Source organism: Miscanthus floridulus, chromosome 15 (assembly GCF_019320115.1).
Source record: "Miscanthus floridulus cultivar M001 chromosome 15, ASM1932011v1, whole genome shotgun sequence".
Taxonomy (NCBI): Eukaryota; Viridiplantae; Streptophyta; class Magnoliopsida; order Poales; family Poaceae; genus Miscanthus; species Miscanthus floridulus.
This window is the reverse complement of record NC_089594.1, coordinates 8097150-8110392: the sequence shown is the minus strand read 5'-3', so window position 1 is coordinate 8110392 and position 13243 is coordinate 8097150. Positions and strand designations below refer to the sequence as shown.

At 40.7% G+C, this 13243-nt stretch overlaps 1 protein-coding gene across 4 annotated transcripts; it reads left to right on the top strand.

The window, feature by feature from the left end:
- The first annotated feature begins 3854 nt into the window (after positions 1-3854).
- On the top strand, positions 3855-10828 carry LOC136508295 (vesicle-associated protein 1-1-like). Of its 4 annotated transcripts, none has more exons than XM_066502956.1 (8): positions 3855-4118; positions 5079-6315; positions 6859-6963; positions 7057-7192; positions 7283-7438; positions 7764-7949; positions 8560-8976; positions 9049-10828. In XM_066502956.1, exons 5-8 carry the CDS (start codon positions 7361-7363, stop codon positions 9184-9186), a joined length of 819 nt encoding a protein of 272 aa, XP_066359053.1. In that variant the 5' UTR covers positions 3855-4118; positions 5079-6315; positions 6859-6963; positions 7057-7192; positions 7283-7360; the 3' UTR covers positions 9187-10828. The 4 variants fall into 4 exon arrangements, with proteins under 4 accessions (XP_066359053.1, XP_066359055.1, XP_066359052.1 ...); XM_066502958.1 differs by having other exon boundaries at positions 7288-7438; positions 9107-10827; XM_066502955.1 differs by having other exon boundaries at positions 7288-7438; positions 9049-10827.
- The last annotated feature ends 2415 nt before the right edge of the window (positions 10829-13243 follow it).

The following is a 13243-nucleotide window of genomic DNA, read 5'->3' as shown; positions in this document are numbered from 1 at the left end:
AGTCCAACCGAACGAAAATACGTTTTCGAAAGAAAGAAACGTAATCTGCAAAAACGCTTCGGACTGCGGGTTAACACCGAAGTATTTATAAGGACGTATTTGCAAAATCAGCAGCGAAAGGATATCTCCGGTTTTGGGCCGTTGGATTAGATCCGAACGGCCTGGATCTGATCTGGCGCAAGAGAAAAAAACACGCGCCGGAACAGTGCCGGCGGCAGGCTTCCGACGGCGGCGCCATGGCCGGCCAAACGGAGCTTGTGGTTCTCGCTCCATAGCGCACGATTTGACAAAACAAAAGCTCCGGGTGAGAGAAGGGAAAGGGGATCTCACCCGAACCGGAATACGCGAGAGGAAGGCAGCGAAGGCGGCTTGGCGCTCGGTGGACTGCGGTGGTCGGCGGCGGCGCTCGAGCGAGATGCGGCTGCGGCTGCTTGAGCGAAAAAACTGGGTGCCAGATGGGATAGGAGACAGAGGAGGGGTGCTGGCGCTATTTATGGGGCCCGAATACCTTGGCCGTCACGGCACCACGGGTCATGGCCGCTCCGGACTCGGCGGTTTCGGCGCGAAGGTGGAGTCCGTCCCGACCACGGCGAAAGGAAGGGGAAGCCCCAGACCTGTGGGCCAGGGCTGTCAGTGGGCGAAGGGGGCGTGCGTGGGCGTGGGCGCGTCCAGGCTGGGCCGAGCGAAGCTGGGCTTCGGCCTGCAGCGCTGGGCCTCGGCCCGAGCAGAGAGGAAAGGAAAACAGCAGCCTGGAAAAGAAAATGGGCCGCGCGGGAAAGAAATGGAGTGGGCCAGGAACAGAGGAAGGAGAAAGAATTTGCCCTTTTCTTTTTTTAATTTCTTTCCAAAGCAATTTTGAAGACAAAATTCAAATCAAGTTCAAATTTGAATTCAAATCAAACCATTCCAAATGTTAATATGCAGCAGCATGAAGGCACATTCATGGTTATTGCCCTATATTTGATTTTAATTCGATAAACTTTATTATTCTTCCTAAATTTAAATGCTCACAAAAATGCCCAATAAATCAATTTCCCCTACTTTAAAATGTTGTAAAATTTAGGGTGTTACATTAGAAAACCGGAGGGAGTAGGTGTCATGGGAACTAGCCAGCGGATAGGCATATCCACTGGCCTATAGCCTATTGGTGGATCTAGAAATAAATGTTACGAGAGGCTCATTCAACTTTCGTCTCTAATCTCTCCTTTCAAGTTTTCTAAGGTCCAGTTTAGTTTGCAAAAAATTTTGCAAATTTTTTTACATTCCCCGTCACATCGAATCTTTGGACGCATGCATGAAGCATTAAATATAAATAAAAAATAAAACTAATTACACAGTTTAGACGAAATCCACGAGACGAATCTTTTAAGCCTAATTAGACTATGATTGGACACTATTTGCCAAATAACAACGAAAACGCTACAGTAGCCATTTTGCAAAATTTTTTGCATCTAAACAAGGCCTAAGCTGCATCTGGCCTCTCCTTTCAAGTTTTCACAAGCTGCTATTTTACCTCTAGTCTCATGCAATGGTGGGAGGGATATTCTGAGTCTCATCTCACCCGGTGCACGTAAAATTATGATAAATTGTTGGAGTAAGAGTCTATTGGAGACACGAAAGATATAATCCCTCCATAATGGTAATTTAAGTCGTTTTGGACAAGGTTTGGGTCAAACATTGGGAATATAAATCATGAATACCTTTTAAGTTGTTGAGTTTGGAAATGTGAAAATCTTGAAAAGTACTTTCATAAAAAAAATATACATATATCACTTTCCAATAAATATTTTTATAATAATAAGAAGTGAGGGTTATGTTTTGGAGGCCGTGTCGCTGTCCAAAACAACTTCGATTACCAGTACGGAGGGCAAAGAGAATGTTAGTTGAATGGCTCTGTAAATAAAATTCCCATAAAGATACAGAGATTGAAAATAGAGTCAACTTGTTAGCTCATATGAACTTCTAAAAATATAAAAATAAAATATACTAACATGCTAGTATAACATGTAAGCATAGACACATGAATCATAAAAAAGTATGTGAGTTAAGCTCTCCGTGAAAAGCTAACATTATCGTGGCAAAATATTCAGTGCAAAACCACATGTTCATTCAATCGTGAAACCCTATTGAAAAATATAATAAAAGTTTTCAATTTTTTTTGAAACTGTGCACATCCGTAGTGCATTTATCAATGAATATTACCACAAAATTTGAGGATGAAATAAAAATTCAAAAAAAATAACAAATTTGAAGTGCATATGCATTAGAAGACAAATTCCTAAATTGCTTGTCTTCTAGTGCATATGCATCTGAAATTTGTTATTTTTGTATGAATCTTTCTTGATAAAGTTTGAATATCAATTTTTGTGGTAGTGTTCATCAATAGATGCACTATTTATGTGCGTAGTTTCAATTTTTTTGTGAAAACTTCTAATTATGTTTCTTCAATGGGTTTACGATTGCACCGAAGATGTAGTTTGCATCAACTATTTTGCCACTTATCATTCTCTCCCCTTACTTGATAAAATATTCTATAAGCTACCACTGTTGGTCTGTTGCATCTGTCTTAGAGTTGAGTTGAGACATGCTAGTTATGCTCAGTGCTGTTGTTTTTCCTTTTCAATATCCTTCCTCCATCCCAAAATACTTCAACTTACAAATTTCATCTTAACACATAGTTGACCTTCTCACTTCCTAATACAACTCTCTCCCCTCCCAATACATCTTTTTATTTCTCTCTCTCTCTCACCACATCTTTTTACTCATTCTAAATTCTTGGGTCAGTCTTAGTAGTGAGTTTCATAGTGTTGTTACCAAGATTGACACATTGATTTTTATGCTCATCAAAGGTTCTTCATACCAGGAGAAATAACAACATCGAGAGCAAGTCACTGAGCACGAGCATGACAATGGAACCAGAGGATCTAACGTTTCAGCTATTACAAGAAATTACAGATGATTTCTCTGAGGAGAGACGAATTGGTGCAGGATCATATGGAGATGTTTACAAGGTCAGACTTGAGCATGCATGGTCTTTTTACAAACTGTGGTGCATTGCTTCAGAACAATATACCTATACGACATGATGTTAGTGTTACTGCAAATGCAAAGTAGGCAACCAGCTGACATAAAAACTTATTGCTGTGTGCCCAGCTGCCCGAGGCCCCAAGCCATATTCTGATGTTGTTATAAGTTGTACTTAGAAAAGGTCAATTTGCGTTATTGGGTACTAACGGAACATCTTTAACAGGGAGTGACTAAAAATGGGGAGGATGTTGCTGTGAAGATGCTTAAAGAAAATCTACAACTTGATGATCAGCAGTTCGCAAACGAGTTTCGTAACCTAAAGATGCTTAAGCATCAAAATATTGTGCAGATTCTTGGCTACTGCTATGAAACAAAGAAAACACCTACAAAGTATAATGGAAAGACGGTGCTCGCTGAAAAGACATACAGAGCCCTTTGCTTCGAGTATTTGCACAATGGGAGCCTCAAAAAGCATCTTTGTGGTATGGTTATGCTCATTTTACTATATCTTTGAAGAAAGCCTTTTCTGTATATATATACTAGCAATTGATTGATCGATTGGTAATTACCTCGTTTGCTATCACAGATGAGTTTCAAGGATTTGATTGGCACACTAGGTACAAAATTATTAAGGGGACTTGTGAAGGTTTGAAACATATTCATGAGGAGCTGGCAGAACCTCTTTACCACTTGGACCTAAAACCTGAAAATATATTGCTAGATAAGAACATGGTGCAAAAAATGCAGATTTTGGTTTGTCCAGATCTTTGGTAGAGAACTTGTAATACCCAAAAAAAAAAAAAAGATAGGGAAGGGGAGGCCTGCTAAAGGCCCAGCCAGCCAGCCCCTCCTTCACTCACGCCCCCTCCTTCCTCCTGACCGACCCTCCCCTCTTCCTCACGTTCTTCCTCGCTCCCTCCTCCTCCCATGGCTGCCTACCTTTGAATCCAAGCTCTGCAGCGCCAAACCCTTGGGGGGATCCAGCAAAACGGATCGGGGATGTCAAGAGGAGCAAGAAGAGGTGCGTCTTCCATGGAGATTAGTCCTTTCCCCATCTCTTCCTGCTGCCCTAGGTTTGGGGAATATCCAAGGTGACGTGAATCCACTTTAAAACTGTTCATTGAGGTGCTTAGATGTTTCTTGGTCATGGGGACTAGTGGGTTTGTAGGGGAATCACCATTTGGATGTCAACCTAGGGTCTGCTGTCCTGGAGCTCGAGCAGTGCTGCTGTTCATGTGGTTTAGTTGACCTAAACGATTTTTCCTCAACAAGTTGATAATCTGGAAGTTGTAGAGGACCTTCAGATCTGTTTGCCTGTGAAATTTCATGATTTTATCCCAGATGGTTTGAGAGAGATGAATTTTCTAAGCTAGCTGCTATTTTCTGACGAAAATCTGGACAGAGCTGGATCTAGCCGGATTTGAAGAACCTTAGAGGATTTATATGACTTTACAAACTATAGGAGACTTGTAGCATTTTTCATTAGCTCTCCATATTGGTAAAGATCATGGCTTTTGGATAAGAGGAACTCTAGATATAGATTTTTGAAGTTAGAGGTACTGTTTTCTCTGCAGAATGTTCAGTTATCCTTTGCTCATTCATTGGGCCACCTTGCTGACCCTATCTGCAAATGTGAGAAATATGAGAGTTGTAGACCATAAGATGATTTGCAATCTGGCCAAATTTCATAATTTTTGGACAAATGGATATGGAGTTATAAAAATGTGAAGTCTGCTGTCTCAATTGTTAGACAAATTCTGAAGCCTGTTTTCAACTGCCGATTAGGCCATCTTTTAAGCATGATAAAAATATAATCTCTTCATGAAAGTTGTAGGCCTTGTTGTGTAGATCCCCAAAGTGTATTTGTTTGCTATCATAGCCTTAATAGATTAAAAGATACAAAAAAATGAAGCACCAGTGCTGCTGTTGGCTGAATTTCCAGAGTGTTGTCGGGCCTTGTTTGTGGGGGTTTTTCTGAGCATAGGAAGCATTTGTTTGCTGTTTATATACATCTTTGGTACTGCTGCAAACTGAAAAACATGTATGTTCAGGTGGAGTCACTTCGAGACGCAACTAGCGTCCGTTTTCATCGTCGGTAAAGGCAAGTGAATGTAGCTGTTGTGTTGCTACCACTTTAACATGCTATCTTTACTGCCTCCACTTATAAAATGCAGCACACATACTTATATGTGGTAATCTGAAAAACATACATGATGCTCATAGTTATGGCAGAAGTATAAATATGATGTTACTAGTACAGCTATGTAGTGGGTGTATTCCTTTTTAATTCGACATGGCTGCATAGATAAATGAAATGTTCAATGGATGATGGTTTTTGAACTCATGGTTGAGGCTGATAGTATATTGCACATGTGGCACATACTTGGTAATTTAAACTATCTCATGATTCTTTTACTATAGACGAAGTCTATGGAATCCTTAGTGGCTTAATAGCTGATGGATTTGTTATAGCATTATGTTGATCTTGGTGTTTGAAAACATCTGTGGCATTATGCTACTTTTTGTCTCCTAGGGGCTAACACGTGCGGACCAAATGAAGTTTTGGGTTATGAGTAAGGTCAGAAGTAGTTTCTAGAAGTCTTTGGGTATATGTGTGTTCAAACTTAAGAATTAAGTTACGGGCTGACTAGCACTATTTTAGAAGTTCCTTTTTAAATATGATATACATGGTTTGGACTTAGATTACAGATTTGGTGCTTTACTCCATATTTAAAAAGATAATACTTACATTCTATCCTATACCTGTTAAAATGAAGGTGACCCATAGATAACATGATATGGAGAATGAATTTGTTGATACTTGGCATACATGAGATTCTATAATTCAATCATGGTTGATACTATTTATGTTGAATAAGCTCTTTACGCATCTCTCCGTATATATTATCATGGCTTGTTCTCTTGTCATTATGGAGTATGTGGTATTTGGATTCTGGAGATGGCATTTATATTGTGGCATTGCATCACATTGCATTGCATGGCATTTGGAGTTATGTCGCGAACCTATGGTTGCGACCGTACCGGTACAGCATCGTCATAACGATGCAGCTTCATACCTTGTTGGGTATGAAGGCAGGAGTTCATATGCATGCATATGCATACGTCATCATTTATTGGGAGCCGATACAACTTCATACCTTAATAGGTGTGAAGGCAGGAGTTCATGTGCATTGATATATAATTCGGAATGTTTTGGATGTGGGATGTGATGAAGTTACCTTGTGCCGACATACACTGGGATGTTACTTATGGGATTTCGAATATAAGGTATGTGAGCTTCTTGCCATTCGCATATTTGTTATATATGGATATTTGAAATATTGGCATGATAGAGTTGCAATGACTAACATGATAAGTGATGCTTCTCTATGGTGATGTGTATTATGGTATGGCCTATGGACTGTGGAGATATTATATGTGTTGTTGCAGTGCATTCCTATGGGCTTCAATGCCATTGCAAATGTTATTCCCTTTTTTTAGGTATATGTTCTGTATTAGGTATATGTTCTGTATTTATGCTACCTATATTTTTAGTTGTTATGGAGGCCTATATGCTATGGCTTTTGAGGGTTGTTAACTATTGTTCTACATGGACCTTATATCAATTGTTATGGTAACTATTGTATAGACTAATGTTGTTTTTGCCATTGCCATGATCGCCTAATTCTTGGTATATCAAGTAGATTGGTGGAGATGTTAATACTTGTTACTTTATCGAATGATTGGTTAATCTAATGTGGTTTAAATAGCTTGTTGAAGTAGTTCGCTTGCTGAGACTATTCAATCTCACTCTTGTTTTCCCCTCCCCAGGTTGTCTTTTGATGCTAGCATGGAGGGAAGTGGGTTAGTTGCACTACATACACTTTCACGGGATCCTACATAATGCTAAGATGTGTTCTTTTAAGTTTATGAGATGTGAGTATCCTTATTCATGTTTGTTTAAGTCGAGTAGTTGTTATGTTAGAGAACCACGCTTTATAATCTATCTATTTGTTGCTTCCACATTAGGCTGGTTTCAAGGTATTTGCTGCCGAAAATTTCTAGTTCGGCATTTTGTGGTGTAGTTGTGTAGCATCCTAGGGTTGCGTGGCACCTGGGGTGTTACAGAACTAGCTCGGACCACACGAAGTCCTGTAGGAACACTGTAAGTTGAATGCCTGATTTGGACATATCTTATTTCTAATACATCGAAAGTGACTTGTGAATTACTAATCCCATTTGTATGTGATGCAAGTGCAGTGGATACCAGCCACCAGAATACATCGAGAGAGGTGAAATTTCAAAACGGTTTGACATATACAGCTTAGATGTCATGATGATAAAGATACTGACTGGACCTGAGGGCTACTCCAACTATGCATACATGCAAAACGATGGTTTTATTGATCTGGTGAGAAATCATATTTGTTTTTTTTGTTATTAACAGTATCAATTCAGTAAATAAACCAAATTAAAAGCATGGAAATATGCTGCAACTGAATTGATTGATTGATGGAGGGAGATTATTTATATATATATATATCATCCTATGGTTAAACTTATAGACTCAATGCATACCGTTGACCGGACCTTAATCAATCAGCACGCCAACAGGACTAGAGGCTGACTGCTAAACATAAGGCCTAAGCCCAATACCACTAACCTGCCTGTCTAACACAAACGTTACACATTTACATCCAGATGGTATCAACCCATGCTGACAGTTTATTTCGCAGGTACAAAAGAACTGGAGGAACAGGTTGCAGGCAACATGGAGTGGTTCATCGCTAGAAGCATACTGCCACCAAGTAAAAATATGTGCTCAGATGGCACTGAACTGCGTGGAGGAAGACAGCCAGGAAAGGCCCGACATAGTGAAGATCATTGATGCACTGAATGAGATCGAAAGAAACATCAGCAAGGTAATTCATATAAATGGTGATTTCTTTTTGAATAAAAATCCTTTGTAAATGAAAAAGTCGGAACATTAAGTCACCAAATCATTTCACTATGTGTTCAATTATGTTTACAATGTTTGTCCAGTTTGTTAGGAGCTGCAGTTCCATAATATTATTTTTTTCTGCATTAAAAACCATAATAATGAAGTGTAGTTTCTCTATCTTGTAAACCTAAAACTCATGAGGTGGAATAAAATAGTTAATAGGGACAATGCTCAGTTTCATTAGTGTGTATATGTTTTCTTTTGCCTGCAATTTTAAGCCATATTTGTGATATGTCTCTAAAGTTTATTGCTTTGAATTAGTTACATTTTACTTGGTTCACACCTAGAGTCAAAGTGTTGTACTCAACTTTATAAAAATCCTTAGTTGGTGCTGCCATATAACCAGATGTCAAGTTCTTTCCCTTTAATATGCACTGCCTGATTAAATTAGTTACATTTTACTTGGTTCGCACCTAAAGTCAAAGTATTCTACTGAGTACCCAAACAACTTTATAAAAATCCTTAGTTGGTACTTCCATATAACCAGATGTCAAGTTCTTTCCTTTAATGTACACTGCCTGAATAAACAGAACATACTTCTACAAGTTGAGCCAATCAAGCTTCAGTTCCTGGAAGAGGCAGACAGTTCACATATTGCATGCTCGCTGCAGCTAACCAACAACACAGATAAACATGTCATCTTTAGGCTGGTGACCAAGAATCCAGAGTATTTCAAGGGTTCCTTCTGTGGCGTTGTAACTAGGGGTGAAAAGTACTCTCTTGCTGTGACTAGGTGCAACAAGCTGCTGAAACCACAAGTGGACAGAGATGAGTACTTAACCCTGGAGAGCAGCATGGCAAGCGATCACGAAATACAGTATGCAATATCTGATCATGTGGACAGTCACACACGCTTCTTTGTGGAAGCCATAGAAACGGGCCGTGAGATACATCGAGTAAAATTGACAGGTTCTTATATTCCCGCACAAGGGAAGGCCCCAACTAAGGTGAGTTCCTTGACATACAAAATTTATGAATTATCCTGGTCTCGACTGAACTCCCTCGTCTCCAATTGCCAGAGCACATTCATACAAAAAAGAAGCATCCATGATAATTTTCTTTACGTTCAGGGAGCAGTACGAAAGCTACACAGGCAGAAGATACCGGCTTTGCTCTTGAAACTGGACATCCACAAAGCTTTTGACTCGGTAAATTAGGGGTACTTGCTAGAGATTCTACAAGCTCTGGGCTTCGGACCACGCTGGCGTGAATGGATCTCTATTCTATTTCGTACATCCACCTCGACAGCCTTGCTTAATAGGTGGCAAGGACCCACTTTTAGCCATACCAGAGGCGTCCGGCAGGGAGATCCGCTTTCACCCTTGCTCTTCATTCTGGCTATGGACCCGCTTCAACGCTTGCTTGACCAAGCAACCCAACATGGGATACTCACCCCCTAACCCATCATGGTGGCAAAATAGGGAACCTCTATGTATGCAGACGATGCGACTATTTTCATCAACCCAATAAAAGAGGATGTAGAAGCTGTCAAAATTATTCTCAGGACTCCATATTAATCTAGAAAAAAGCTCTGTGCATCCAATCAGATGTGAAAATGTCGATCTAGACCAAGTCCTATCACCCTTCACCGGTAGTAGAGGTGACTTCCCATGCAAATATTTGGGGCTACAACTCCACACCAGATCACCCATGGTGGGCACCTGTGATCTTTGTGGATAAGAAGGATGGTAGCCAACGGATAAGAATGATGGTAGCCAACGGATGTGTGTGGATTACCGTTCACTTAATGAGGTTACTATCAAGAAGAAATATCCTTTGTCTAGGATTGATGATTTGTTTGATCAGTTGAGAGGAGCCTATGTGTTCTCCAAGATTGATCTCCGCTTAGGTTACCATCAACTAAAGATTCGAAACTTGGACATACCCAAGACAACATTCACTACATGGTATGGCTTGAATGAGTATACCATTATGTCTTTTGGATTGACCAATGCACCTGCATACTTTATGTATCCGATGAATAAGGTGTTCATGGAGTTTCTTGATAAATTTGTGGTGGTATTCATTGATGACATACTGATATTCTTCAAGACCAAAGAAGAACATGCTGAACATATAAGGTTGGTCTTGCAAAAGCTTAGAGAACATAAGTTGTATGGTAAGCAGAGCAAGTGTGATTTTTGGTTGAAGGAGGTCTCTTTTCTAGGTCATGTTGTCTCCAATGGTGGAATAGCAGTGGGTCTAGGCAAAGTGTAAGATGTATTGAATTGGAAACCACCAACCAATGTAAGTGAGATTCGTAGCTTTTTGGGATTGGCTGGATACTACAGAAGGTTCATTGAAGGTTTTTCCAAGCTTGCTAAGCCTATGATAGCTCTGTTGGAAAAGAATGCTAAATTTATATGGTCTGATAAATGACAGGCAAACTTTGATGAGCTAAAGAAGAGATTGACCATAGCTCCAGTATTGATTTTGCCAGATTTAAGCAAGAATTTCTCTATATATTGTGATGCATCTCGTTTGGGCCTTGGATGTGTGCTTATGCAAGAAGGAAGAGTAGTGGCATATGCATCTAGACAATTGAGGAAGCATGAGTTGAATTACCCTACTCATGACTTGGAATTGGCAGCTATGGTTCATGCTTTGAAAATCTAGAGACATTATCTAATTGGGCACAAGAGTGATATTTATACAGATCACAAGAGTTTGAAGTATATCTTTACCCAGTCAGATCTAAATCTAAGACAATGTCGTTGGTTAGAATTGATCAAAGACTATGATTTGGAAGTGCATTATCATCCGGGAAAAGCAAATGTCGTGGCTGATGCACGTAGCAGGAAGAGTTATGCCAATGAACTTTGGATGACATTTATGCCAGCAGAGTTGTGTGCTGAAATAGAGTATCTCAACTTGAGCCTTGTCACTAATGCAATGGAATTGGTGATAGAGCCTACTTTGGAGCAAGAGATACGTAAAGGTCAACTGGAGGATGAAAAACTTAAGGAGATAGTGGAGAATATAGTGCTCGGAAAGGCATCAGGATTCAGGATGGATGAGAATGGTATTCTTTGGTTCGGAAAAAGGATATGTGTACTTGAAGTGAAGGCTATCTGTGATGCAATTCTGCAAGAGGCCCAAGAGTCTACTTATTCTATACATCCTGGAAGTACCAAGATGTATTTGGATCTCAAAGAGAAGTATTGGTGGTATGGTTTGAAGAGAGATGTGGCAGAGTATGTGGCTTTGTGTGACACTTGTCAGAGAGTGAAAGCTGAGCATCAAAGACCTGCAGTGTTGCTACAACCAATGAAGATTCCTGAATGGAACTGGGAAGAAGTTGGTATGGATTTTATCGTAGGTTTGCCCCGCACTCAAAGAGGTTATGATTCAATATGGGTAATAGTGGATCGACTCACCATGGTTGCTCAATTTTTACCTGTCAAGACCACCTATACAGGTGCAAGGCTAGCAGAGTTGTACATGGAAAGGATTGTGTGCTTACATGGTGTTCCCAAGAAAATTGTGTCTGATAGAGGCACTCAGTTTATATCACAATTCTGGCAGAAAGTACATAGATCATTGGGGACAAAGTTGAATTTTAGTTCTGCTTACCACCCACAAACTGATGGACAGACTAAAAGGATCAACCAGATTTTGGAAGATATGTTGAGAGCATGTGCACTGCAGTATGGTACTAGTTGGGACAAGAGTTTACCATATGCTGAGTTTTCGTACAACAACAGTTACCAGAAGAGTCTCAAGATGGCACCTTTTGAGGCGCTATATGGGCGTAAATGTAGAACACCTTTGTTCTGGAATCAGACTAGAGAAACTCAAGTGTTTGGACCCGATGTCCTTAGAGACATAGAAGAACAAGTGAGAATGATTAGAGACAACTTGAGAGTGGCTTAGTCTCGACAGAAGAGTTACGCTGATACTCGTAGAAGAGAGCTGACTTTCGAAGTTGGAGATTATGTGTACTTGAAGGTGTCACCAATGAGAAGTGTGAAAAGATTCAATATGAAGAGAAAGTTGGCACCGAGGTATATTGGACCTTTCAAGATCCTAGAGAGACGTGGAGAAGTAGCCTATCAATTGGAACTGCCTGAGAGTTTGTCTGGTGTGCACGATGTGTTTCATGTTTCTCAATTATAGAAGTGTTTGCGAGTACTAGAAGAGCAAATTCCTTTAGAAGAACTGGTTGTAAAGGAAGATCTCACATATGAAGAGTATCCGATAAAGATTTTACAAACAACAGAAAGAGTTACAAGGAGCCATGTTATAAAAATGTGCAAGGTACAGTGGAATCGGTATACAGAGGATGAGGCTATTTGGGAAAGAGAAGAGGAATTGCGAAAGTCTTATCCACAACTGTTTGAGTAAGCAATCATCCGAATCTAGAGGACAAGATTCACCTTAAGGGGGGTAGAATTGTAACAACCAAAAATTTGCATTATTTCAAAATAGTTAAATTTGATTTATTTATGCAATTATGTGTGCATTCAAATAAAGGAAAATAATATTTTTGTGAAATTAAAATCCATCATATGGATATATACATGTTGATGCACTCATGCTGTAGCATTGTCTTTAATTTGTTGAGTGGTTTTTGATTTAAACTTAAAAGGAATAAAAAATCAATTGGAAATGAATTTGGAAAATTTGAATTGGAAAAAGAAAAAGGCTGTTTCTTTCCCCCCTTCCTTCCTCAATTCTGGCCCGCTGGCCCAACTTGCTTTGGCAACCGCCGGCCCGCTCACCTTCGCCCCCTTTCCCATTCTCCTTCCTGGGCCGACCCAACCCGCGCGCCGCTCTCTCCCGCACGCTGGCAACCGTTCGCCCGCTCTTTCCTTCGCACTAACAGGTCGGGCCCGCCGTTTAGTTCCTCCCTCCACCTCCTGCTGATTTCAGACGCGAGCAGCGCTAGCCGAAACCGCCGCCCCATGCTCGCTCCTCGCGACATGGGCACGTCGCCTCGCTCCCCGGCCTCTTTAAAAGGGAGCCTAGACCATGTTGCCGCTCTCTTTCTTCTCCTAGCGCCTGTTTCTGCCCCACTCGAGCCACGACAACCGCCGCAACGCTCGCTAGATCTGTTGTGCGCGAGCCGCCGTTCCCGTCGCCTCGCCGTCGCGTCTGGCCCTCCGCCGAGCTTCGCCGAGAAGTAACGGACCTCCTGCAGCCTTTATCTTCTTGTTTTTCGCCTTCAATCGCTAACTCATGGTTGTCGGTCTTCACAGGACGCCGCCGTCCGCC

Excerpts from the sequence above, each read along its gene's own strand:
- LOC136508295 (XM_066502956.1), top strand. The coding sequence starts at position 7,361 with ATGATGATAAAGATACTGACTGGACCTGAGGGCTACTCCAACTATGCA. Across the intron at positions 7,950-8,559 it reads TCGAAAGAAACATCAGCAAG|AACATACTTCTACAAGTTGA; the intron begins GTAATTCATATA and ends CTGAATAAACAG. Across the intron at positions 8,977-9,048 it reads AAGGGAAGGCCCCAACTAAG|AGCACATTCATACAAAAAAG; the intron begins GTGAGTTCCTTG and ends TCCAATTGCCAG.